The following is a 24020-nucleotide window of genomic DNA, read 5'->3' as shown; positions in this document are numbered from 1 at the left end:
TATTAAATTTGAACAAGAATAAAAGGAGAACAAAATCCTCTTGGACTTCTTTATGTCCTGTAATTTGGTTTCATTACAACATCTGATTTAGAGAACGAAGACTTTCGTCCCAATGCTGGAAATTGCTAAAATGGAAACAAAGCTAAGTTATTTCCAAAAACTTAGGGAATCCTCCAATAGGAAAAACATGTCCATCCTTTAAAGATAGAAAAATAGTGCTACAAATAAACTATGCAGATTCATAAAATTTCTCAAACACAAAAATTTATTCTGAATAAATCATTTTATACAGTAATCACTGAAAAAGATGTTCATTACTTAGTTGTGTACTTAACAAATCATCTAAAAATAAACATGGCAATACAAAAATTTAAGAAATTTACAAAGCTGTACAAAATAACTTAAAATTTAAAAAGACTGATACAGTCTACCAAATTTCTTCAAGAGAGCTGTACAATTACAGATCTACAGTTTTTAGGGGATAAAAGAAAGGATGCTTTAAGGCTTCTCTGAGAGTAATCCTTTTAGCTGGATCATACTCCAACATTTTCTGAATGAGGTCAAAGAGAAGCTCATGTTCAGCATCCTGAGAAAGCATAAATTCCTGAAAAAAAAGAAATAGTCAACAGTCTTTTTTACTACCATTTATAATTTTATTTCCCCACCATAAAAAGATGGGAAACTCAAGGGCCATTTAAGCAATGACTAGGCTTACCTTCAGAGGTTTACAGCGCCTTGCAACATATCTGCCAGCAGAACTGTGTTCATCCCAGTCTAATCGATCATGATGGAAATATTTACGTTTCCTAAGAGTAAATCAATCAATACCCATTAATGTTTATAATGTTGATAATGAAAACTTAAACATCTAGCAAAAATGACTGGTTTCATCAATTACTATGCTTTTATAGATCACAGATTAATGCTTTTCTAAAGATTTAAAAGGCAGGCTAGAGATAGTTATTGGCTTCCGAGCAAAGTAATCAGCTACTTAATTGAAAAAACATTAGCCTGATTTCATTGTTTTATAGTTTTCATCAGGACAGGTGACCAAGTGGTACTAAAGATGGCACTACTGTTAAATAAAACATACCTGGTTTTCTGTATCATGTGTTTTGGTAAAGGCCCAAGAATCCTTTCCATCATTGCTAAGTGCTCCTTACTATCATGTGTCTGAAATGATAAGGAAAACTTGTTAACTACCTTTGCTTGCACATTGTGCTTTATTCTCATTTAACATAGTTGCTATGTTTCTAGTCCATACCTGATTAGAGGACACAAGGAAGGTGATCACTAAAAAAGGCATACTTTTAGCAAGTTACAGCAGACAACAAATATTAAAGGCTTACAGAACAAGATCAAAGATTTCACTTAATTCAACAAGGTTGTTTATAATATACTTTAAAACGTTTTAAATAAAATGATAAATTATTAAAGAAATACAAATGCACAACAGCATCAGAATTCATGATTTTTATTTCTTTATACTTATCTATAATTAACAGTCTATGATGAGGGAACAAAGCTACCTAAATGTGTGTACTTTAGTTAAAGTGCTCATTCACATAAAACAGGCACTTTTCTTGTGCAAAGACACTGAAATACATCATTGACACTTACTGGAAATACTGTAAATCCAAGGTAGTATTCAATAAGAATACATCCTATACTCCAGACGTCACAGGGTTGGGACCATCCTAAGGCTGCAAAATAAAGCAAACTGTTAGAAGAAACAAATTCTCATTATTTCTTCACATTTTAAAATGTGTATGATTTTATGTTTGACCTAGAAAAGACCCTAAAAGAATCACTTAATCCAAGATTAATTATAATAGCATAATATGTTAAGAGTTTGGGCTCTTTAAGACATCTGGTTGCAAGTCCTAACTGGCTCTTGAGACTAGTAAATTGGGGGGGTGGGGGATTTTTTTTATAAGCCTTTATTTCCGGACCTATAAAATGGGAGCTATCTACACCATACAAGAACTGACTGGATATTCAAAGTATCCGGGATGTTTATGTTTAAAACTCCAGTTTTAAATTCCAAAAAGGTTAACACACTTACTCGAAAGTCCCAGAGCTGGCTATTTGGAAGAAATAAGCGCTTAAAATCCTTAATGTGTTTTGATACTAATTCCTTAAAAAGGTTAAAAGTTCCACAAAAATAAGGACCTAGAACTATAATTTTAAATCAGCTTCAATAAAGACATATAAAGGTTCCCAAAGCACAATTAAATACTTACCTAAAATAACTTCAGGTGCCCTATAATGTCTTGTAGATACCAATGTACTGTGATGTTCATCATCGTATGTTGCACTTCCAAAGTCTACAACTTTAATATCTGGATTTATTAAGGTACGTTCATCACGTTTCTGAAAACCATAAATGATGGTTAAGGAGGCATTACATTAAGAAAACAAAGTATTCCATGAAAACTGAAGATAATACATTGAAGACTTACCATTTTGGGATTATACGCCTCTGTGTAGTCAGACTGCACAAATAAGATGTTTTCAGGCTTTAAGTCTGTGTGAGTCAACTTATTACTGTGCAAAACTGAGCATGAAACAAAAAAAGGTGTTGTAATCTATGACTCAAAACCCCAAAACCTAACCAAACCCAAAAGCCTTACCAATACAAAAACCTCTGATGCTTTTTTCACAAGTCTAAAGAAATGGTAAACACTCAATAGTCTGCTAGAAAACCACCAGTAACTGGAACTCACTAGCCTCCATAAAAAAGTAGTCTACTGACAGCTAACTGCTAAAAAAATGAATTATCCTTCTCTCTTCTTGAGCTGAGATTTGACATTCCTTAATTTTAACTCAGTGGTTGTAGAGGTTAATAGTTTTAGGAATCAGAAAGGCTATATCCTCATTTTCTACGTGACAATGTATTAATACACTATTTACTGAATGAAAAGCAGTAAACTGACCAACAACTTGTTACAAACTACATCTTTGTTATACCTACTCCTAAGTCAGGCTTCAAAGTCCTAGTATCCCAAATCCAAAAATCAGTCATTAGTCTCAATAAACTCGTTTCTGGAAGACATGCCAAAGTACTTACAATTCACAGACTTGCATATCTGATGTGCCATCTTCCTGATATGATCCATTTGAAATGGCAGAAAACCATTTTCTTTAATAAAATCATAAGTACTAAGTCCCAGTAGTTCAAACACAATGCAAATGTGACCATGATGCTCAAACCACTCCAACATCTGGACACAGCGGCTATAAACAGACAAAAAATAACTTAGTACAGCTTCTTACAATTAAAATCTACCTGAAGCCATTTCTTAAATTCTATTTTGATACTTACAATGTACTGCTGGGGTCTGTTGTATTTAAGTGTTCCAGAACTTGTATTTCTGAACGAGCAGCTTCACAGTATCTATCCACATTTTTAACTATTTTTACTGCTACATGTCTATCTCCCCTATCAGAGAGAATAAATACAAGTTTTAAAAAATGATAAAGAGACTTAATTGCATTATTCCACCACTCTCTTCAAAGTGTACTACTTCTACTTTGATTCATCATAATTGTTTTACTGACTGTATGGCCTAGAATTCAGTTTTGTCTGATTATATGTTAAGTGCTCTCTTCTAACTGCACCGCAATATAAGCAACTAGAATGACCTTTGGACATATGGTAGGATCGGTAATACAAATACACGTTGAGTGACAAACATTTCTTTCATCAGACCGCCACTCACATGATTTTATTTTTGGTCCTTCAACTAAACTATGTATCAACAATCCTAACTTAGCAAAAATACTGGGATGTTACCACCTCATTTTGCATTCCAACTAAGACTCAAAACAAACGTACATGCAGCAGTTTCTTCCTATAGTGCACATCATTGGCAAACAGTATCTCAACTCTTCCTTTGGTCCAGGTTACCAATCAAGTTGGGATACTGTGAGGGTACAGTAAGAAGCTCTAACTCTCAGAATCCCACCAATAATAGGAAGCATCCTGACAAATCATTTATAAAAGATTTATCATTCTGATAGGAAAAAATTTCAGAGAACAAAAAAGGTTACAAAAAAATTTCTTATGCTATCTTAAGAAATTTCAATCAATAGTTTGATGGACATAGATAACTTGTGACAACAATCTAGAAAAATTCTCAGCCCTGGCTGTGCTAGCAGGATGATAATTATGGTACCTTTTTTCGTCTAAAAATACAGGTTTGTAGGTAACTATCTTGAAGACTGCTTCATTAGGTATGGGGTGAGCAAAGCTACAAAGACTCATAATATAAAATCATGACTGAGAACCACTGATCTGGGGGGGGGAATAAAAAGAAAGAAAATGTTCACAATCGTGTCCAGTGAAACAACAAAAGAATAAAATCTGTTCTCAGCTTCAAATTGAAATAGAGACTGCATATACTATTAATTGCTACTTCTTAAAAATACAAACGGGGCAGACAGGTGGCTCAGTTGGTTAGAGCGCGAGCTCTGGGCAATGGGGCTGCTAGTTCAATTCCCACATGGGCCAGCAAGCTGTACCCTCCGCAACTAGAATGAAGTCAATGAGCTGCCGCTCAGCTCCTGGGTGGCCAGATGGCTCAGCAGGGCTCTCAACCACATGGTTGCCGGTTCAACTCGACTCCCGCAAGGGATGGTGGGCTGCACCCCCTGCAACTAAGATTGAACACGGCACCTTGAGGTGAGCTGCCGCTGAGCTCCCGGATGGCTCAGTTGGATGCAGCAAGTCCTCTCAGCCACAAAGGTTGCCGGTTCGACTCCCGCAAAGGATGGTGGGCTGCGCCCCCTGCAACTAACAACGGCAACTGGACCTGGAGCTGAGCTGCGCCCTCCACAACTAAGATCGAAAGGACAACAACTTGACTTGGAGAAGTCCTGGAAGTACACACTCTACCCCAATAAAGCCCTGTTCCCCTTCCCCAATAAAAATCTTAAAAAAAGAAAACAGCTAATGCCTTTGACTGGGAGTTCAAATAAAAAACCCAAGCCAAAAGGGTAAAAATCTACCTAACTAATGGTCACACCACATTCTAAAGCTAAATAAAGTTTCTATACTGCTGACTACCCCAAGTGCTATCTCAGGCTAGGAAACTTACGCTTTACGATCGATGCACTCCACGACTTTTCCAAAAGCTCCTTCACCTAACGTATCAACAATTTCATCTAAAAGAGAAAAATCACTCTCAGTCACACCAAGAAGTGAAAACATTTCACTTATCATAATAAATGCTATAAATGCAGATTATTCTAGTTGATGCTACAAATGTCCTTATCACTATTTTATTGGAACACTGTCAAAAAACATGTAACTATTTTTAGGTCTAATTTCATTTTTAAAGCTTATTTCATTAACTTGAATTACTGTTTTGGAAGCTCTACATAACAAACATTAAATTTCTAAAGGAAAAAAAAACACAACTCCCCCCACCACCAAAAGAAATGGAAAAAAAACAAAAACAGAGAAAGAAAAAAAGATTTCCAAATCCCTGAAATCTTAAACTATATATATATATATAGATTATGTTATCTGAAAAGTTAATAAGTGTTGAAAAATATTCTATACATCTTGCACTTAGTACGTCTCCACTCTGACAGATCAGGTGACCCTCCTCATCATCCTCTACACTCCTGGTTCTTTTCCTTCGGTGACTCTTCTGGAAACGTCAAGTGGGCGGCACCAAGATCATCCAGCCAATCAATATACCCGAGTGAATTCAGGGCAGAATACGAAATTCATTCAGCGGGGAGATATTCAGGCATTCAGATACACGCCAGGCCACAAACGGTTGGCAGGAGCAATTTCAAATTCAGTCCCCAGAAATTCACAGGGCACATAGTTTATGTTAACAGGAGAAAAACATGGCAAGGAACAGATTTTCAGATAAGATACTCAAAGTGGCAAGGCAACAAAACATAATACAATTGTTTTCTTGTTTTTAAAAAATGGCTTAGTTGTAGCATTCACTGAAACATAATTTTAAGTTCCTAGTGTCCTAACATTGCAAAATTGTAGGATGTAATAATTTACTTGTCAAAGTAGACTGTGGCCATATTAAGATTTCCTAACTAATCTAAAAGAACAAATATTGAAACAGTAAATAAAAGTCCTAATTTGGGGGAGAAAAAAAGATTTGGTATACAAGAATAACACCATGGCATTTTAAATGTCATCTGAGCTGATCTCCAAATTAATAAACATCTTACAATGTTCAAATCTGTTAAAGTGATTTGCTTAGTGAAAAAAAGATCAGAGTGCATGCTTTGCTAGAACAGAGGAACACTTAATCCTCATATAAAAATAAAATGCCCAATCCATTTTTTGTGATCAAGCCTCAATTTAACAAATCAGCTGTCTTTACCATAAAAAAAAAAAAAAATCAGACTGTCTTGCAATCATTGCTATAAACTAACCTAAATTCCCTCCACAATTTCAATGGAATGACAATTAACTGCCAAATAGTAATTAAATCTAGTAATTATATAACTATGTATCGTACTTTGGGAAATTTCCTAGCCAATGTACAAACAGAAAGAATCCTGTAAGTTAAAATTGAGATGACTTCATCTTAAACAGAACTTTCTCAAATGATCACACACAAATTAAAGCTTTCCTGTTCCACATGGGAAACAAAATTTCCAAAATGTTTTAAAACAGCTCATACCCCATGTGAACGATGATGTGAAGTACTGTGGTGAATCCTGTGTTTGCTTTTATAACTACTTCTTCCACTTCTACCAGAGGACTTGCTACTATGGTTCTGATATCTGCTTTCATGGTCCCTATGGCGATGTCCAGTTTCACACCCTTGACTGTAGTCATTTCTGTATTCATCAATGTAGCGTCGACTATAATGATCTTTCTCATTTATAGATCTGCTTTCCAAATAATGGCTAGAAAAATAAAAAAATTTTTCCCATGCTTTATGCTAATACCAAACATCCTCAAATTCTCAGTAAATCTCTTAAGACAGCCCTCTTTTAATAAGATTTTGTTTTCCCCACCAATAAAGAAACCCACAATTTTACCAACATTACAAGCCATCTTTGGAAACAGGAAGGAATGGCCGTCAGTTATTTAAGTGATACTAGTTTTAATCGTGAAAATGTAGTACCCCCCCCCATTTTTGACACATAACGCTATAGTGAACATGTCTTTTAACACATTTTTTTATATATATAATGCCCTCCTTACCTATCAGATGTTTTAGAATGATTATATTTGCAGCGCTTATTCTCCCGAGCACTGCTATGCGATGTCTTCTTTCTTTTATGACTGCTGCTGCTCCTCCATTTTGCATAATCCCAATCTTTTTCATCCCAATCAGGACAGTAACTTCTCTTTGAGTGTCTCATCTACAAAAAAGACAGGTTTTTTTCCCAGTTATATAGTAGCTCACACATCAACACTGAGCATTTTAATAAAACTCCTTTGCAAATTCACTCTAGCCATGACGTGTTCTTTTTCAATCAAAAGTTCAAAGTTCAAAAGTCAGTCACCCAATCTGAAATCACCAATAAACCCAAAGACTGCTCTGTCCCATAATGTGGAGTCTGAACTTTTTTCATAGGTATTATGCATGTCATACATGGGTTTATTGGAAGAGCGTAGGAAAAGGGGGAAACCCCAATTTATCAATTTTGGTAAAATCGTAACCCCTTTCCTGCCAGCAGAAATTTACTACAGGTCCACATATTTAATTCTCTGCAGCAAAACGCGATACCATCAGAAACTAGCCTCCAACTCACTTGCAATCAAACGTTGTTCTCAACAGAACCATCATTAGTGAAAATTTCTGTAAAAGGAGTAAATCGATCCAACTATCAAGGCCTTTTATTAAACACAGAAGTCCACGATGGCATTAGAAAACTACAAAATACCGTCTTCTGACTACCACTCCCCAGCACTTACGTAACAAAACCTAGCTTATGCTAAAAGGAATCTTACACAATCAACTTCCTTTCAGAAATGTTTCGAACAAAAATCCCTAACTTGAAAAAGACATTCTATAGAAATGATTTTTGATCAACTACCACGCTCACCAGTACTAACTGGCCGGACTCCACCACGCCTCTGCACTCAAGTCTGAATCAAAACACTCCCAACTGTTCCCCCGAGATTGGAGAACTTCAATGCATAAAATGCCTGTTCACACGCTCCTCAAAATACTGTATTATTTCTTTCCTCGAGTTTCCAGATTCACTCCAATCTTTTAAGACTCGACCAGATGTTAAGTGATATGGCCTTAAACCAAATCAATGTATTCCGTCTCTGTCTCCAATCGCTACGAACACAGTTTCTCACAAAACCGTGACTCACGCACATTCCAGAACCCAAGTAAACAACACGCACAACAGGAAGCTTCGCCGCCTCCGCTCCGCCGCCATTTTATAGCTCGGCCGAGGCAGCCGCCGCCGATAAGATGGCGCCCGGGCTCAGCCCTCCCAACCCCCTCTGAGGAAGGCAAACGTTCGAGGAGCGCTCCCCGCTTCACAACCACTGTCACTACCCTCCGCCAGTATCTGGGGTGTCGAACTTCAAACAAAAACTAGCAGCGACATCCCGGGCAGAGCTAGGAAATCGAGCAGGGCCGCCTTTGTGCAGCCCAGGGAGTGGGAGGATTGTAAGGGGGGGTGGTCCTGCAGGAGACTCCCGGCGGCCAACAAGCAGGGAGGAGACATCGCCCGCGCTCTATACCCACAGGAAAAAAGGACCTGACACCTAGCCCGCTTCCTTCTCCGTCTTACCGCCCTTGCCAGCGTCCAAGCCGAAGGAGACAAAGCTTGCCACACAACCACTGAGAAGGCGCAACTGGCTGCGACGGGCTCCGACAGCAAAATGGAGCTGACAGCGGCAGGGTCGAGACTCTTCTCGAAAACACTGATGACGCTACGAGCGCGTCTCCGCCTCGGGCGGGGCGGCGCGTGCACGCGGGTGGTGAGATGGCGTGCGGTGGCCGCTCTGTGCGCAAGCGCTGGGTCGCAAGACTGCGCGACCGAAGGTGGATGGAGGGAAGCTACCGATAGGGGCCATGTTGTCCCGAGTCCCCGGATTATGGGAAACTACTGCTGCAATGTTTGGGAAGAGGCTCGTCCATACTCATTAAACATTATATTTGTGAACGCTGGAAAGAAAATTGAGGGAAGCAGGGTACAAAATAGCCTGTTCCCTGATTGCACCCACTAAAACAATGCTTTGAAAAGAATGACACCGCCTGCATCAAATAGCCCCAAATTAGTAATTGTCTGGATTTCAGCTTTTTTTGTTGTTCGGTTCTGAGACCTATTTAAAATTTAAATCTTGAGTGATTGGGAGCCACACGCACTGAAATTGGAATGGAAAGTATTTCCCCAAAGTTTTAAAACTGGAAATAGAACAAAATGCTATAGACAGGAAATGGGGACGCTTCATAGTTAAACATTTCAGCATTTAGGGAGGCCTCTCCAGTGTTAAGACCAAGTGAGCTGTTAATGAGGAAAATGGAAGGTCCCGAAGAAAAGACAGTATCAGGAAACAATCTCTGAAAAAAAGTCAACTGTAATTTGATAGAACGAAGTGCTGGTTCGGACTCCCGTCCCCTCCCTCCTCCATTTTTCACTTGAAAAAAAATCCTTACTCATTCCAAATTTAGTGGAAAACAAAATTATCACCCGTTACAATAAAGGAGATACCACACGTTACAATAAAGAAGTTTACTGGTGATATTTGCACAGGAGAACAACCTAGATAACCAGCCCTATATGGCTGCATAACTATTGTAAAGTGGTGAATATATATTCCCCAAATTCCTACCGTTGTGTGTATTTCTTAAGCCCCTCCTCAATGAATTTGAAAGTCCTTTCAAACCATTACATTGAGGCCAGGATTTATAAGGTAAATATTGCACAGGAGAAATTCATCACAGTAACTTACAAAATTTACAGCTATTCAGGATGCTACAGTATACTAGGGTGCCAAAAAAATGTATGTAAGTGGACACTTTGGGCAACATTGCTCAAGCAGCTCGCGGTAATCAGAAGTGTCTGGACGCTGATGGTAACCACTTTGAGCACCTCTTGTCATTACAGAAGTCAAACATGACTTGTACTCATCGGTATATATTAATAATTTTTTCCTTTCTTAAAATGTGCATTTTTTTTTTTGGCATCCTCTGTATTTAGCAGCTCATTTAAATTTTAGGCAAACCTAGGAAATCCCAGTCTTTGGAGGATAATACGTAACCACAGTGGGCTAGTCATTGTGCTAAGCACTTTTCATTTAATCTTAACAACTTACAAGATGGACTTCAACCATATTCTCTTAGAGGTAAAAGCTGAGTGGATGAGTTTGTGCAGAGAGCAACTTACTGTATGTATTTAGAATTTCTTTAGTAGGAGAAATCCCCACAGCAAAGTTACAGGGTGAAAGACAACACTGAGAAAAACCTTGTACATATTGCCAAAATTGCTTTCCAAAATGGTTCAATTTAGTAAAACCAAAATCCAGCCAATTACTAACCTGGGATTTCATTTATGAAATTAACTATTTTTGTATGTTCTTTAGTGCACACAACCCTCACTACTTCTGAAAGTATTTCTAAATAGGGCTTTTACAGAGGTAATTAAGGTGGGCCCACCGACTGGTGTCTTTCTTCAGAAAGAGTTTAGGATACAAACACACACAGCAGAAAGGCCATTTGCAGGCAGACGGTCATCTACAAGGCAGAGGCTTCAGAGTAAACATCCATGTCCACACCTTGATCCCCCAAGTTCTATTCTCTAGAACTGAGGAAATTTTTTAAGCCACCCAGACTCGGGTACGTTGCTATGGCAGTCCTAACGAACTAATATAGAGCATAACATCAAAAAATGTTCTTTTGGTGGAAACCGAACTTCTAACTTTGTTTTCTATTTAGTGAACATTTCCCTTTTCTCTTGTGACTTGCCCATTCATATCTCACTTATGAATGTACAGTTCTTTTGTGCTTTAAGATTTTTAATTGCAAGTTTTTTATTTTCATGTAAACTTATTCCATCTTTACCTTTCTCGTGTTTGTAAACTGAGAATTCTTTTCCTCTTCTGAGGAATTTGTTTTAATGTTTCAAGTTTTACCTGTTTTCTTGAAAAGGACAACGTTTATCCATCCAGAATTTTGGTACATCATGTTAGGTGAAATTCTTTTGTTACTTTTCTCCAAGTCATTTACTAGTTATCCTACCACAATTTATGGAATAACGCCCCCGCCCCTCCTTTTTAATGATTTTTGGATACTGCTTTGATTAAATTCCTATATATACATGACTGTTTACATTCTTGTTCTATTATTCTACTCTTATTTCCCACACTGTCAGTTTTAATATTTGCAGTTTTATAAAGATTGAGTGGGGCTAATTTTTTATCGTACTTTATTTTTAAAATTTTCCATTATCACTTATTCTTCTAAATTTACTTTAGAATTATATTGAGTTCCTGTCACTACCTCTACCACCATAATGGGTACAAATTAAACTGAAAAAAACCATCAGTTTCCTTTTCAGTTCACTAGTGAAATAGCAACTAATATACCCATTTTGCTACACTGATTAAAAGTTGAGTCAATGTGTAATAATTTATTTACATGTCTATTACCTGCTTAGATTGTGTTTCCACCGGAGTAGGCAGTGTCCTATGCACCTTTGTATCCAAGCCTGGAAACTTAATAATTATTAACAGGACTCAAGTATTCTAATGATAATGCAGGTACAATTTTAGAGTGGTGAAAGAGGTATCAGAGATGGTCTGATTATCCCTTAAGCTCAATCATGCTACGAAACCATGATTACCTGGCAACTTCTGATAGTCTGGGTCAAGGGCTGACAAACTTTTTCTTCAAGGGCCAGATAATAAATATTTTAGGTTTGTAGGCCATTTGGTCTCTGTCACAACCAATCAACAGTGCTGCTGTAGCACAAAGCAGCCAGAGACAAGTGAATGGGAATGGTTGAGTTCCAAGAACACGTTATTTACAAAAATAGGTGGCCAGCTTGAGGGCTGGTATTTTGCCAACCTCTGGTCTAGATGGGGAACGATACTACTCTTTTTAAAGAGAATTTGGGTTGATCAACAACATTCTAGTCTCCTTAGGAGTTTATATTTACTGCCAATTAATACATGGAACAGAATATCAATCACCCAACCGCTAATGTGATCAGTGTGAACCAGTGAACTCGGTGTGAGTGGACAGAAATCAATGTTCTGGATCTTGATTCTCATGGTGCCTACAATAGGCTCAAAGGGGGCAGCCAGGATACCTTCCTATCTCTGGCTATATATAGCCAAGCTGACTTGATGAGCTCTAAGAACCAGACAGTGACCATGTTGGCCACTTTAAAAAACAGCAGAGCTTAGAATAAAAATTGAGGGAATGCCAGTTAGTGCAAAAACATCCTGACAATCAGTAAAAGCCTCTTGAGAGTGATGACAAAAAATTCAATGACATGTTTGGAAAGGAAAGGTATCAGGTATAAGACGTGATAAACTCTGGTCAAAAAGAGGTTTAAATACTAATTCTAGAAACTAAAATGATTAAATTAAAAGGCTGAAAAAATGTGAGGACATTAGTATCATTGGTACCTCAGTTTAGTGGAAGGTATATAGATGGTAACAAGAGGATAGCTACAAGCTACCTCCTAAACTGTAGTCAAGAATCAAAACATTTAGATTAGCAATCTACAAAAGTGATACAAACAAAAAAATGTTTACGTTTTAGGAATACCCAAAATATAATCAAGGTAATCTAGGCAGTGAGTGAAACATGGTTCTTGATAAAATCAATGGTAGAGTATGATAGCTGCCCTGATTAGAGCCCTCTGGTGGAGATAAATTTGTTAGGAGAGCAGCTTCCATTTACTTACCACAGAACGCTTACTACATGCCAGAAGCTTCATACATATTTCTTTTAATCCTCACAATAGTCTATGAAGGAATATTATTTATGGATGAGAAAATTAAAGCTTGGAGATGTTAACTTGCCTAGAGTAGGGGACAGTGTTGTGATTCAAACAAGACCAGGACTCTACAACTTGTGTTCTTAACTAACTACTTGCAGTTTTCAATGGATAATCTGTAGAACTCTATCCTGTAATACTTTAAGATATGCTTTAAAAAAATGTTTCATGGGCAAATCAGTTGGGAAATTCTAAGTGTTTACTGTACTGCAGGGCTTCTCTGAGCCTTTATTGTAAATCTAAAGACTAGATAAAATAGGAAATGGATTGGCTGGCCTTTCCAGACCATCTTTTTATCTTGTCTTTCCTCTAACTGCACAAAGTGAATAATTAATGGAAATGGTATTTCCAGGATGTGGACCAGAAATGGTAGGAGTATATAATGAGGGTGCTCAAAAATGCCTGACAGGGGTCTCAGCATTTAAAAATGAATGTTTATATGTTGTAACAACAAGAAAAACCAGAAGGTTTTTTAAAAAAATTAAACTTAAGTACATTGGACAATAGTTATAGTAAAGAATATGCTCTAAGGATGGGAGTAAAAGCTGTTTGGCTCCCCTTGGTACCACTAATTCATAGATCTTAGTTGTAAACAAGCAGGATGATATACTCTCTGACATAATTAAAACAGGGAAAACCAGGTGGCTGGTTAGCTCAGTTGGTTAGAGCGTGATGCTAATAACACCAAGGTTGCCGGTTTGGTCCCTGCATGGGCGACTGTGAACTGTGCCCTCCTTAAAAACAAAAAAACAAACAAACAAAAATTGGCTAACCACGATAGGTATGTCCCTCAAATATTTGCCAAGTTTTTGTCCGTGTCCAGTATAGCTACTGAGCAAATGGGTTGGCATGAATAGTTATGTCCTTAATGTGTACATCATTAAGAGGTCGATATGTCTTCTCATTTACTGGTAACTTCTCCAATTCATCTAGAGTCTCCAGACCATCTATTACCCTGAAAGAGAAACAATATAACGTATGAAAATTTCCTCAGATTGAAACACAATATCCAAATATCTATAACAATTATAGTCTTCTTAAGAGAAAAGGACCATTCTCATAGTTCTTTGAATTCTCTAGCTGAGTGTACAATATTGATTTGATTTTCTACCATAGATATGGGCTAAAATTTATAAGCAAAAATTCATTTTTATGTCTTTAGACAACAATAGCAGTGGGTAGGAATATTCCCACTAAAGCGTCTAAACATTGTATTCTGCCCCACTTAATACAGCATAGCTACAAAAGGAGCCAATATAACCAGTCAGAAGATTTTCTTTGCTATAGGAAATAACCAGATAAAATATGTAAGGATGGCACTATCATTGACAATACTACCCTACACTGAAGGTCCTTAAGTAGGTGGCCACTTTGCACTTTTTTTTTCCCCCTTCTTCCGCCTCCCTCTACCCCACACTCTGGTTCAAGCCATTGTTTCTCAGTTTAGTTGTGTCTAGTTGTGCAGGACAAAGCTCCCTGGCCCATGCTGGTATTATGAGCCTTACACTTCCACCAGCTGTGGCAGCCTCCCGGTCACCGGTCAGCCACTCACAGCAGCTCACGCCAACCTCCAGCTGCACACAGCAGCCCAGCTCCAGGGAGAGCCACTGTTCACTATCTTAGCTGTAACGGGCGCAGCTCACTGGTGTTAAGGAGCATGGCACTCCAACCACCTGAGCCACTGGGCTGGCCCCTACACTTTCTTGTTTAAATATGGTGTTTTTAATATTTGCTTCTGAACAACACAAAGCAATAATAATAAAAACAGAAAAAGAGAAGATGAACAGTTAAGCCCACTTCTAGAAAGCCCCCTTCATGTTTCCAGTAAGAAAAAAATATATTGAGAGCTATCCTTCAAGTATGTCCTTGAGCAGTGTAGAAGTTCCTCAAAAAATTACGAATAGAATTACCATATGACCCAGCAATCCCTCTCCTGGGTATCTACCCAAAAAATCTGAAAACATTTATCCGTAAAGATGTATGTGCTCCAGTGTTCATTGCAGCTTTATTTACGGTGGCCAAGACACAGAGACAACCAAAGTATCCTTCAATAGATGACTGGATAAAGAAGATGTGGTATATATACACAATGGAATAGAAAAGACGAAATAGTGCCATTTGGGACAAATGGATGGATCTTGAGATTATTATGCTAAGCGAAACAAGTCAGAAAAAGTCGAGAACCATGTGATTTCACTGATATGTGGGATATAAAACTGAAAGCAACAAAGGAACAAGACGAACAAAGAAACAAAAACTGATAGACACAGATAATAGATTAGTGGCTACCAGAGCGTAAAGGGGAGAAAGGGGTGGTGGATGAGGGTAAACGTAATCAAATATATGAACTGACTCTGGTGGTGAACATGCAATGTGATATCTAGATAATGTATCACAGAATTGTACACTTGAAACCTATGTAACTTTGCTAACCATTGTCAGCCCAATAAACAAAGAAGAAAAAAAAGTATGTCCTTGAAAGTTAGTCTAAAACATTTGCTAAGATAAGGTGGCTTTTTAGATTATACCTCTTAGTGCAACTCAAATCAATTCCTAAGATATATAGTATATACTTAAAAAATACAACAGATAAAAATTTTATTTTACAATTCCACTAAAATGGTAATATAACTAAAACCTTTCGATTTTACTCTCAAATGTATAACAATTAAGGTCTTTAAAGTGTTAAAGGCTTTCCCACCTTCTGGGTAAGAGAAACAGAGAATATAGAAAACAAATCTCAGGCAAAAAAGGGCATGCAGAATTGAAGCAAGGAAGTCTAGTCAAGTATTTGGGATACAGCCCCTTCGAGAACTAGTGGAAAACTATGTATCATTTTCCCAGAAAAATGTGTGTGCATATACACAAAACACACAATTTCAAGAAGTTAATGAACCTAAACTCTATAGTTTTGATTCTAAACTCTACTGTTGTGTTACAAATCCAGTAAGGTAAGTCCTGGTAATTACTGATCAATAATTCTGAATAGCGGTTAGGGAGAAAATAAAAAGAAGGGAACCTGGATTATCTATACAAAGAATACTAGAGGCTATAATATTTCATTAATTATTAATAATCTATATTAGACATGTATATGGAATGAAAAAGAAAGTTGTAGAGTCTTCTATTTTTAATTAGCCTAACTTCGTATCCAAATGATTAAATAAAACAAATTCTAGAACCATGCCTTGAGCATAGTAAATATTTGTTGAATAAACAAATTGTCTTCCTGCTGATTTACAAAAGCCATTCCCAGGTATAGTGCTTGTAATGGATGTTCTGGCAGAGACTGCTAAATACCTTCCTAGCAACCAGTCTCCCTTCTTCTTACTCACAGAAACCTGATTTCATTGAGAGTGGTAACGTGCCTGGGTGAAAAACATTTGTTACCCTCCCTTGTAGATGAGGGGAGGCCAATTGCAAAGTTCTGGGTCTTCCAGGAAATCTCTTTAAAAAGGGGCAGACTCAGCTGGCAGGTACCTTTTGCCCTTCCTCCTTTGTTCTGCCTGGAACACAGATATTTTGACTGCCCATGTAATGACCATGTCATGAGACTGAGGACGGAAGCTAAAGATGGTTGAGAAGAAAGACAGAGGCACCTAGAACATTCGTGACATGATAGAACCACCATCCCAGTTCATCTTATTTAAGCTACTGTTTATCAGATGTTAGTTCTTGCAAAATTCTATTAATGAAAACAGACACATTACTGTTAATTTGCACAATGATCCTGAAAAAAAAGAAAGTATTGGCCCTCTTTTACAAAATAAGGAAACTGAAGCTCAGAGAGGTTCTAACTTCCCAAGATCACAGGGCTGGTAAGTGATGGACTTAAACTCCAGGTATGCTTAGCTCTCATACTGCTCTTTCAATATTATGCTACCATCACAGCCACTCATGTGCAACCCTTGCAATGAAAGTCCACAGAAGAAAACCGTAAACAGAATACTCACTTTCCAAATACTGTGTATTTCATGTCCAAATGTGGCTGCTTGCCATAGGTGATGAAGAACTGAGATCCATTGGTGTTTGGGCCATTATTAGCCATAGATACGACACCTCTAACGTTGTGCTGAAAAAGACAGACCAAAGTATTAATTTAACTATGTTTTCATATAAATATTCCAAATAGAGGATTGGAACAAGACATGCACTCTTTAATTTCCCAATATTTAAGGGACCAAGAAAATATTTAATCATCTTCTATTTGGGCTAACTCATATGTTCAGTTTCTGTATTATCTGTAGCTCTGAAAACTTACATGTAAATTATATATTAAGTCATATCCCCCTATTAATTTCATTTTCACAAACACTTTTGGCAATACCAATGTATAACAGAAATAATCCTTACATTTGTATTAAGGAACAGTGTGCTGGCATGAAACGATCAGGCAGACAATAAAACCAAAATCCCCATAATCTCTTCACATACACACTGGACTCTGGCTAGTTTCTTTATCTGTAAAAAAGGGAGATTGTACTATTTCAGGGGTTTTCTTCATAATTCAAATGCTCACAAGGGTCAGTAGATAATAAATTGGTAACTGGGCAGAATGTAAACATTAGGGAGTGGAAGAGTCTGGCTAAAGGAATAGAGTATCTCTTGCCAAATAGCATTACATTTTTTTTTTTAATCAATTCACAGAGAATGCATCTGTGGGTCTTCCACCCATGGACAGTCAGTTCATAACCCCAGAATGAGGTGATCCAAAGAAGGTCTCATTTAACTCTAATAGTCATGATACTATTTGTTATACAAGGGACTGTACAGGAATTAAAAGGATTTTACTAACATAAGATTGAAGACATGACAGAACCATATTATAGGGAGGTGACCCAATATATACTAAAAATAACTCTAATGATTACTCTAGCTATTGATCAGGGACATTAATGAAACAAGCAATAGAAATATACACTCCCTAATTAATTTTATTTTCACTTTGGAGAAATGCAGACTTATTTTTAGCAATATCAATGTAGAGATTCAGCTACATCAAGAAATTAATGCTTTAGGCAGGATGTGAGGTCTTGCTTCCTGGCATATGTATGTCATCAGTTTGGCTGAAATAAATTTTTACAAAAATTAAAAAAAAAAAACCAAACAGGTCTTTTTTTATGGTCTCCCAAAAATGGTGACTATTAATCAAATGTAGTATTTGATACATACACAAGAATTTATGTACCTTATAATTTAATAAAAGTATCCATTCACCTATTTCTAAGCTTTAAGAATTAAAATTTACCAAACTGTTGTATGTGTCTATGTGTTCCCCTCATCTATTACCTCAGCCTCTCCAAGAAGTAACCACTATTCTAATATCTTTACACATGCCTAAACAATATACAGTTGACTCTTGAGTGGATATTTAACATGGGTTTGAATCGTGTGGTCCACTTGTATGCGTTATCTGTAGTTGGCAGTCCACAAATGTGTAGAGCCAACAGTATGCACTGATCTATGCCATTGTATATAGGGGACTTAAGTATCTGTGGATTTTGGGATCTGCGTGTATATATGAGTATGTGTGTGGAGGGTGGTGCTGGAAACAATGCCCCATGAATACTGAGGGAAAACTGAAGTTTTGGGGGAGCCAAAAGGTATACGTAGATTTTCAATTACACGAGGATAGGTGCTCCTAACCCCCACGCTGTTCAAGGGTCAACTGTATTGTTTCCTTTTGCTTGTTTTCTGGCTTGTTTCTGAGCTCTATAAAATAGTATCATACTATTTGTACTCTTCTGGGCAATGCTTTCTACTCTTACTATCTTTCTAAGGTTCATACATATATATGTAGCTGTAGTTCTGATTTTTTACTGCTCTATAATATTCCACTATTGAACATATTAAAATTTCCATTCTATAATCAATAGACATTGGGTTGTTTTTAGCTTTTTGCTACTAAACTAGTACTCTAGGAACACTCTTGTAGATGTCTCCTGATACATATGTACAAGAGTTTCCCTAGGGTAAACACTTGGGAATGGAATTGCTGGGTCAGAGTATGTGAACATTCAATACACATCATCCTCAACTCTGGTGTATAAAACAATGGTTTTTAACTCTGGCTGTGTAGGAATCACTAGGGAACGTTAAAATATAATCAAGGTCCTAATCAGTCCTACTGACTGTTTTTCTCTGTGTTTGGGTGGTGGGGCTAAGGCCCTAATTTTTTATACTTTTAAAACTTCTACTGGTGAGTCTGTAACAGCCAAGGTTGAAAATCACTGGTATATGATGACAGATTACTGTTATGAAAGCTGTCATTAATTAATGCCTAAAAGATTATTTTGTTTCTAATTCAGGAAAAGGATGATTTTTTAAAAACAATTCAGCATCTCCCAACCCTGACTCCTATAACAAAAGTATTTCTTTATGATACAAAAAAAAAAAGTAAAATAAATTACTCCCAGTCCCACCATCCAGAGATAAACATTGCAATGAATTTTTTTTTCAGAAAATTTTCTGGGTATATTTTAATGTAACTGAAATAAAATATACTAAATTACTTATTCTGATTGAGGAAAACTTATCTGTTTTTTTCTAATTATAAAGTTATTCTATGCAGAGACAAAGTTAAAAGAATACATGATAAACTGTTAACTAATGTCATCTCTGGGAAGTGGAACTAATTTTTTTTTTAAATAGGCATGCATTAGTTTTTTCATTTTAGAAAAAAAGAAAATCCTTTAGAAAGTTTTAGAAATATAGAAAAAATACTGAAAAAATCCCTAGTTTTACTATACTGAAGATTTATTTATATGCACTTCTCTTTAACTGCTGAGATCTGCAGGCATTAAGAGAGGAATATTTAAACATCTAACAAAAGATGATTAAAATTGGAGATTGATAATGGCAATATTGTAACCAGACGTTCTGATAGTCTTTCCTCCCCACTCTCTAAAAAGGGCAATGATTCACATCATTTAACGAATTTTATTTATATATTTTTTTATTCGATGAATTTTATAATGACACATTAAGCTCCTGTGGTACATTACTGATTAAATATTTCGGGCTGGACCCAAAGATGAGCTCACTTAATATTAAGATTCATGTGATGGTAAGATTCCAGTATATATTTTAGGTTAGAACTACCATTTATATTTTCTCCTTGATATCATTTATTAAGTGTGCAAAAACTTCACAAAAAAAGTATTAATATTTGCTTACTAATAATGTTACCTTGTGTTACTAGAACATATGTATCGAAATTTCCAAGTGTAAACAAGGCATGAGAAAACAGATTTTGAAGCACTGGGGACATACCTTAAGATATTCACTGTATTCATCCTCAAATTTCTTGCCCCAGATACTATTACCTCCTCTTCCGGTACCTATATTACAAGACAAACAGAAGTATCTAATTAAAGTTGAGAAAGGGTTTATTTTCTAAAACTTAAGGGCTGGTTTACAGTGTAACTCTTTGAATACAAATAAAATTTAGTATGTCCTCTCTTACTTCCCAAAATTTCACTTTACAAACCAGAAAAATAAAGTATCTGTAGAAAAAATAAAAATGCTCCTTATTAGTACTATTCATATTTTAGGGCTAGGTGCTAGTAGCTTCAGCTTAAAAATTGCTTGCTATTGTAAGGTAGCCCAGTTATAAAAACTCCACATGCTTTTATTTTCCTACTCTTTGTCTACCCTCTTCTTCTCACTATAGACCCAATTCCCTAGCTATTAATGGAGTAACTTACCTGTAGGATCTCCTGTTTGAACCATGAAACCCTTGATATTCCTATGAAATATACAGCCATTGTAGTAATTACTGGCACAGAGAGCCAAGAAATTCTGAAGAGAGTAAAAACAATGATTGAGAAATCATGTAGCAGAAACAAATTTAAGATATAAAACTAATTGTATTTACTGAAAACACTATAACAGCATATTTAAACTATGTTTTTTAGGCATTACTTTGGATAATGTTGCTTCCCTGACTAAAACACTTTAATGGCTTCCTTCAGTTCTTGAAATAAAATACAAAATCCTCAGCAGGGCCTAATAAGCTCTGCATGAGCTGGTCCAACTCTACATCTTATATGATAATAACCCCATCCCTGTTGCTTACTATGTTAACCCCATCAGTCTCCTGAAAATTCATCCAAAAGAGGTAGGCTTTCCCACTTTGAGGCATTTGTATCTGCTATCTCTATATCTGGAATGTTCTTTTTATATATCTTTCCATGGAGATGCCTTCATTACCTTTCACACTCAGTTTAAGTATCACTTTCTTGGGTAGGCCTGCCCTCACCTTCTTTTAAATAATTCCTTTCCCCATTATCCTCTATCTTAACATTTTATTTCCTTCAAGGCATTATCACCCTCTAGAATTACTTTTTTTTTTTGAGAATGAGCCCTCCCACCCCACCCCACCCTTACTCTGGCCTATTTTCCCACCTAGAATAGTATCTTCACAAGGGCAAGGAATGTTTCTTGTTCATCACTTTATTCCAAGACACTGTCAAGATAGCCTTTTATAAATAATTGTTGAATAAATAAATATATAAAGCTGACTCTTCTTCGTTCTATCCTTGTCATTTAAACAAGTGAGATAATGTAAGGAACAGTTTTCTTACCTGATATTTCATGATTATTTATGTTTCCTGAGGAAAATGAGCCAAAAGAAAAAGATACCAGCCACTCTATGGTTAGAGAAAAATTATCTACACTTTCTTTGATCCACTTTTGACATCAAGAAAGTTTAAGTTGAAATTAGGCCAGAAATTATGATGGCTGGCTTTACCTGACAATGGTTTTATAGAAAAGGTTTTTGGCTATTTATTGTTGGTTATTTTTGAATCGTTCAATTTCAAAATAGTTATCTGCTGCATTAACTCTTTTTTTTTTTTTTTTGGTACATAATGATACTCACTTCACATGTTTTGGGTGTCCTCTCACAGAAGACTTCTATTTTAATATCACCTACATCTGTATGCAGTGTCACCGACTAAAAAGGAGAGAGAATGTGAGAAAAACAGATTTCTTCAGGTGACTTTATGCACTGTATGATTTCTCTAACTAGATATTAAAGATGACAGCCTAAATAAAAACAGATAGAAATACTGTTTCAGAGATGACCTGTCCACATAGAAGCTCTGGGAGATAAGTTATATTTCTTCAAAATTTACTTCTGCAGTAGGAAAAAAACTCCAGAAGATAAATATAAAGTTTAGGGTAAAATAGCACCTATGCTAAAAACTGGGGAGCAAATATTGTGATGGAAATAATTATTTTAAGTTTCAATTTTTCATCAATAAAAACAATTGTAATATTAGTATTATTGATTTAAATGGCATTCACTAACATCACGGACATTTACTGAACAATAGTAAGAAAATGAATTTCAAAATATAGTTTCCACCATTTCCCTTATGTAATTTACTTATGAGATGCAGAGCTAAAAAACAATTTCTTTCTCAACTAAAGACAAGACGTAAAAAGTGTCAGTGTTTCTAGATTGTAAATGTGCAAAGGTAACCATAGTACTCTGCATGCTTGCTTTTTGTTTGTTTTACCTGTTATTTTGGTAGCTTGAATATTCCTTTTGTTACCCCATTCCAGAAAGAAGGAAATGTATTTTGGGGCTTCCTTTTTCATTTCTATTCTTGTTAATAGTATCTAGCATTCAGAAAGTATGCCCAGGTTGAAAATAGAGAGGAGTGTGTGTGCCTGTTGAGAGCACCGGGTGGGGTGGGAGTGGGGCAGGACATTATTTTCATTGTTTTTCACCTACTTATAGCTCTAGCTGCTCGCTCACCTTAGATACAGAGAAAAGCTTCCAATTATAATGATCACACCTAGCTATATCCTTCTGCTCCTCCTACTCACCTTTTTCATCTCTATATCTTGTAGTCAATCTTTTTTCCACAAAATATAAATTGTGTGTTTTAAGTGAAAACAAAAACAATTTAAAAGTAATTTTGCTTACTTCTGGTTTTGTTTAGAATATTTTCAGTGTATGATTCTACAGCTTACCACTTTTCTTTGTCTTCTTATTGAAATTTCCATGCCGTTTTATTTCCCTTGACTAAATTTCTAAAAATTACTTACAATGAAAGATATTCATAAGAATTCTATAAAACTTACCATTTTTCTTACTGTTACTTAATTTCTCACAGTCTTATTGAGAGAAGTTCGAAAACAAATCTCTATTACCAAAAGAAAAAAGAATTAAGTTGATTTGTCTCTCTTACCTCACTCATGCTCACGTTTACTGCATACTTAAAAGTCTCGAAGAGCACCTCCCAAGAAATAAAAATCCGATTATGGAAGTGATGAGGAATTCCGACTCAAGCCCCTCAACCTCCTACTTCCCCTACTCACTGTTCTTCAAGAGCCTCCTTGCAAGTCCTTCAACAAGCCGACTTGGGGCCTAGAAATTGGCTGCTCCCTTCGCCTGGAACGCTTACACTCAGGCATCTATACGGCTATTTTCTTCAGCCTCCAAGTCTGTGCTCAAAAGGCAGGTCTCATTGACTTGATAACTCTATTTAAAAATGCCTTAACCCTAGTACCTGTCCTATTTTCTTTTCTCCATAGCACTTATAACTAATATACCATATACTTCATTAATTTATTAAGTCTGCCGTTTCCCGCCCAGAATGCTCACTCTAAGCAGCCTAAGAACTAAAACACACTGCTCTGCAAGCATTTAAATAAGTTAATGAAAGAATGAGCGCGTTACCCCATACTTACTTAACCACTTCGATTAACACAACTGTAGCTAAAACAGGAAAGATGCAATCGCAGATACCTCCGCCAGGTCTCTAAATTGAAAATTAGTATCTTTCAGCCACCGGAAGTCGAGCGTGGGACACATTCGAGAGAACGCCCCTAATGAGCTTGCCTCCTTCCTCCCCTCTCCTCCCTGTCTCAAACCCAAATGTCTAAAACTAGGGAGACAATGTAACTTACCCCTACCTGAAACACTTTTGACAGTGAAAAGGAGCTCTTTTAATAGTTATATTAGGACGAGACACGTAGCCCGGAACTATTATGGGCAGCAATCCTTGGACTCAGAGGTAAAAATGGGAAGGACCACTTCC

The 24020-nt window shown here is 36.6% G+C and overlaps 2 protein-coding genes across 10 annotated transcripts; both read right to left on the bottom strand.

The window, feature by feature from the left end:
- Window positions 1-242: 242 nt before the first annotated feature.
- CLK1 (CDC like kinase 1) lies at window positions 243-8899 on the bottom strand. Of its 3 annotated transcripts, XM_033111901.1 has the most exons (13): window positions 8749-8899; window positions 7196-7356; window positions 6666-6894; window positions 5567-5657; window positions 5100-5166; window positions 3326-3442; window positions 3071-3237; window positions 2463-2557; window positions 2244-2373; window positions 1621-1703; window positions 1094-1173; window positions 716-806; window positions 243-604 (listed from the first exon to the last, which is right to left on the bottom strand). In XM_033111901.1, the coding sequence occupies exons 2-13, from the start codon at window positions 7354-7356 to the stop codon at window positions 458-460; spliced, it is 1458 nt and encodes a 485-aa protein (XP_032967792.1). In that variant the 5' UTR covers window positions 8749-8899; the 3' UTR covers window positions 243-457. The 3 variants fall into 3 exon arrangements, with proteins under 3 accessions (XP_032967792.1, XP_032967794.1, XP_032967793.1); XM_033111903.1 differs by lacking the exons at window positions 5567-5657; window positions 8749-8899; XM_033111902.1 differs by lacking the exons at window positions 5567-5657; window positions 6666-6894; window positions 8749-8899 and having other exon boundaries at window positions 7196-7318.
- A 4436-nt stretch (window positions 8900-13335) lies between these two features.
- PPIL3 (peptidylprolyl isomerase like 3) lies at window positions 13336-23987 on the bottom strand. 7 transcript variants are annotated; one of them, XM_033111897.1, is made up of 7 exons: window positions 23896-23987; window positions 23062-23123; window positions 21848-21922; window positions 20673-20766; window positions 20239-20306; window positions 16920-17038; window positions 13336-13921 (listed from the first exon to the last, which is right to left on the bottom strand). In XM_033111897.1, the coding sequence occupies exons 2-7, from the start codon at window positions 23062-23064 to the stop codon at window positions 13795-13797; spliced, it is 486 nt and encodes a 161-aa protein (XP_032967788.1). In that variant the 5' UTR covers window positions 23065-23123; window positions 23896-23987; the 3' UTR covers window positions 13336-13794. The 7 variants fall into 7 exon arrangements, with proteins under 7 accessions (XP_032967788.1, XP_032967789.1, XP_032967786.1 ...); XM_033111898.1 differs by having other exon boundaries at window positions 23890-23951; XM_033111895.1 differs by lacking the exon at window positions 23896-23987 and adding an exon at window positions 23671-23780.
- Between the last annotated feature and the right edge of the window lie 33 nt (window positions 23988-24020).

Source organism: Rhinolophus ferrumequinum, chromosome 8 (assembly GCF_004115265.2).
Source record: "Rhinolophus ferrumequinum isolate MPI-CBG mRhiFer1 chromosome 8, mRhiFer1_v1.p, whole genome shotgun sequence".
Taxonomy (NCBI): domain Eukaryota; kingdom Metazoa; phylum Chordata; class Mammalia; order Chiroptera; family Rhinolophidae; genus Rhinolophus; species Rhinolophus ferrumequinum.
Note: the sequence above shows the minus strand (reverse complement) of the source record. Positions and strands in the feature narration are given on the sequence as shown.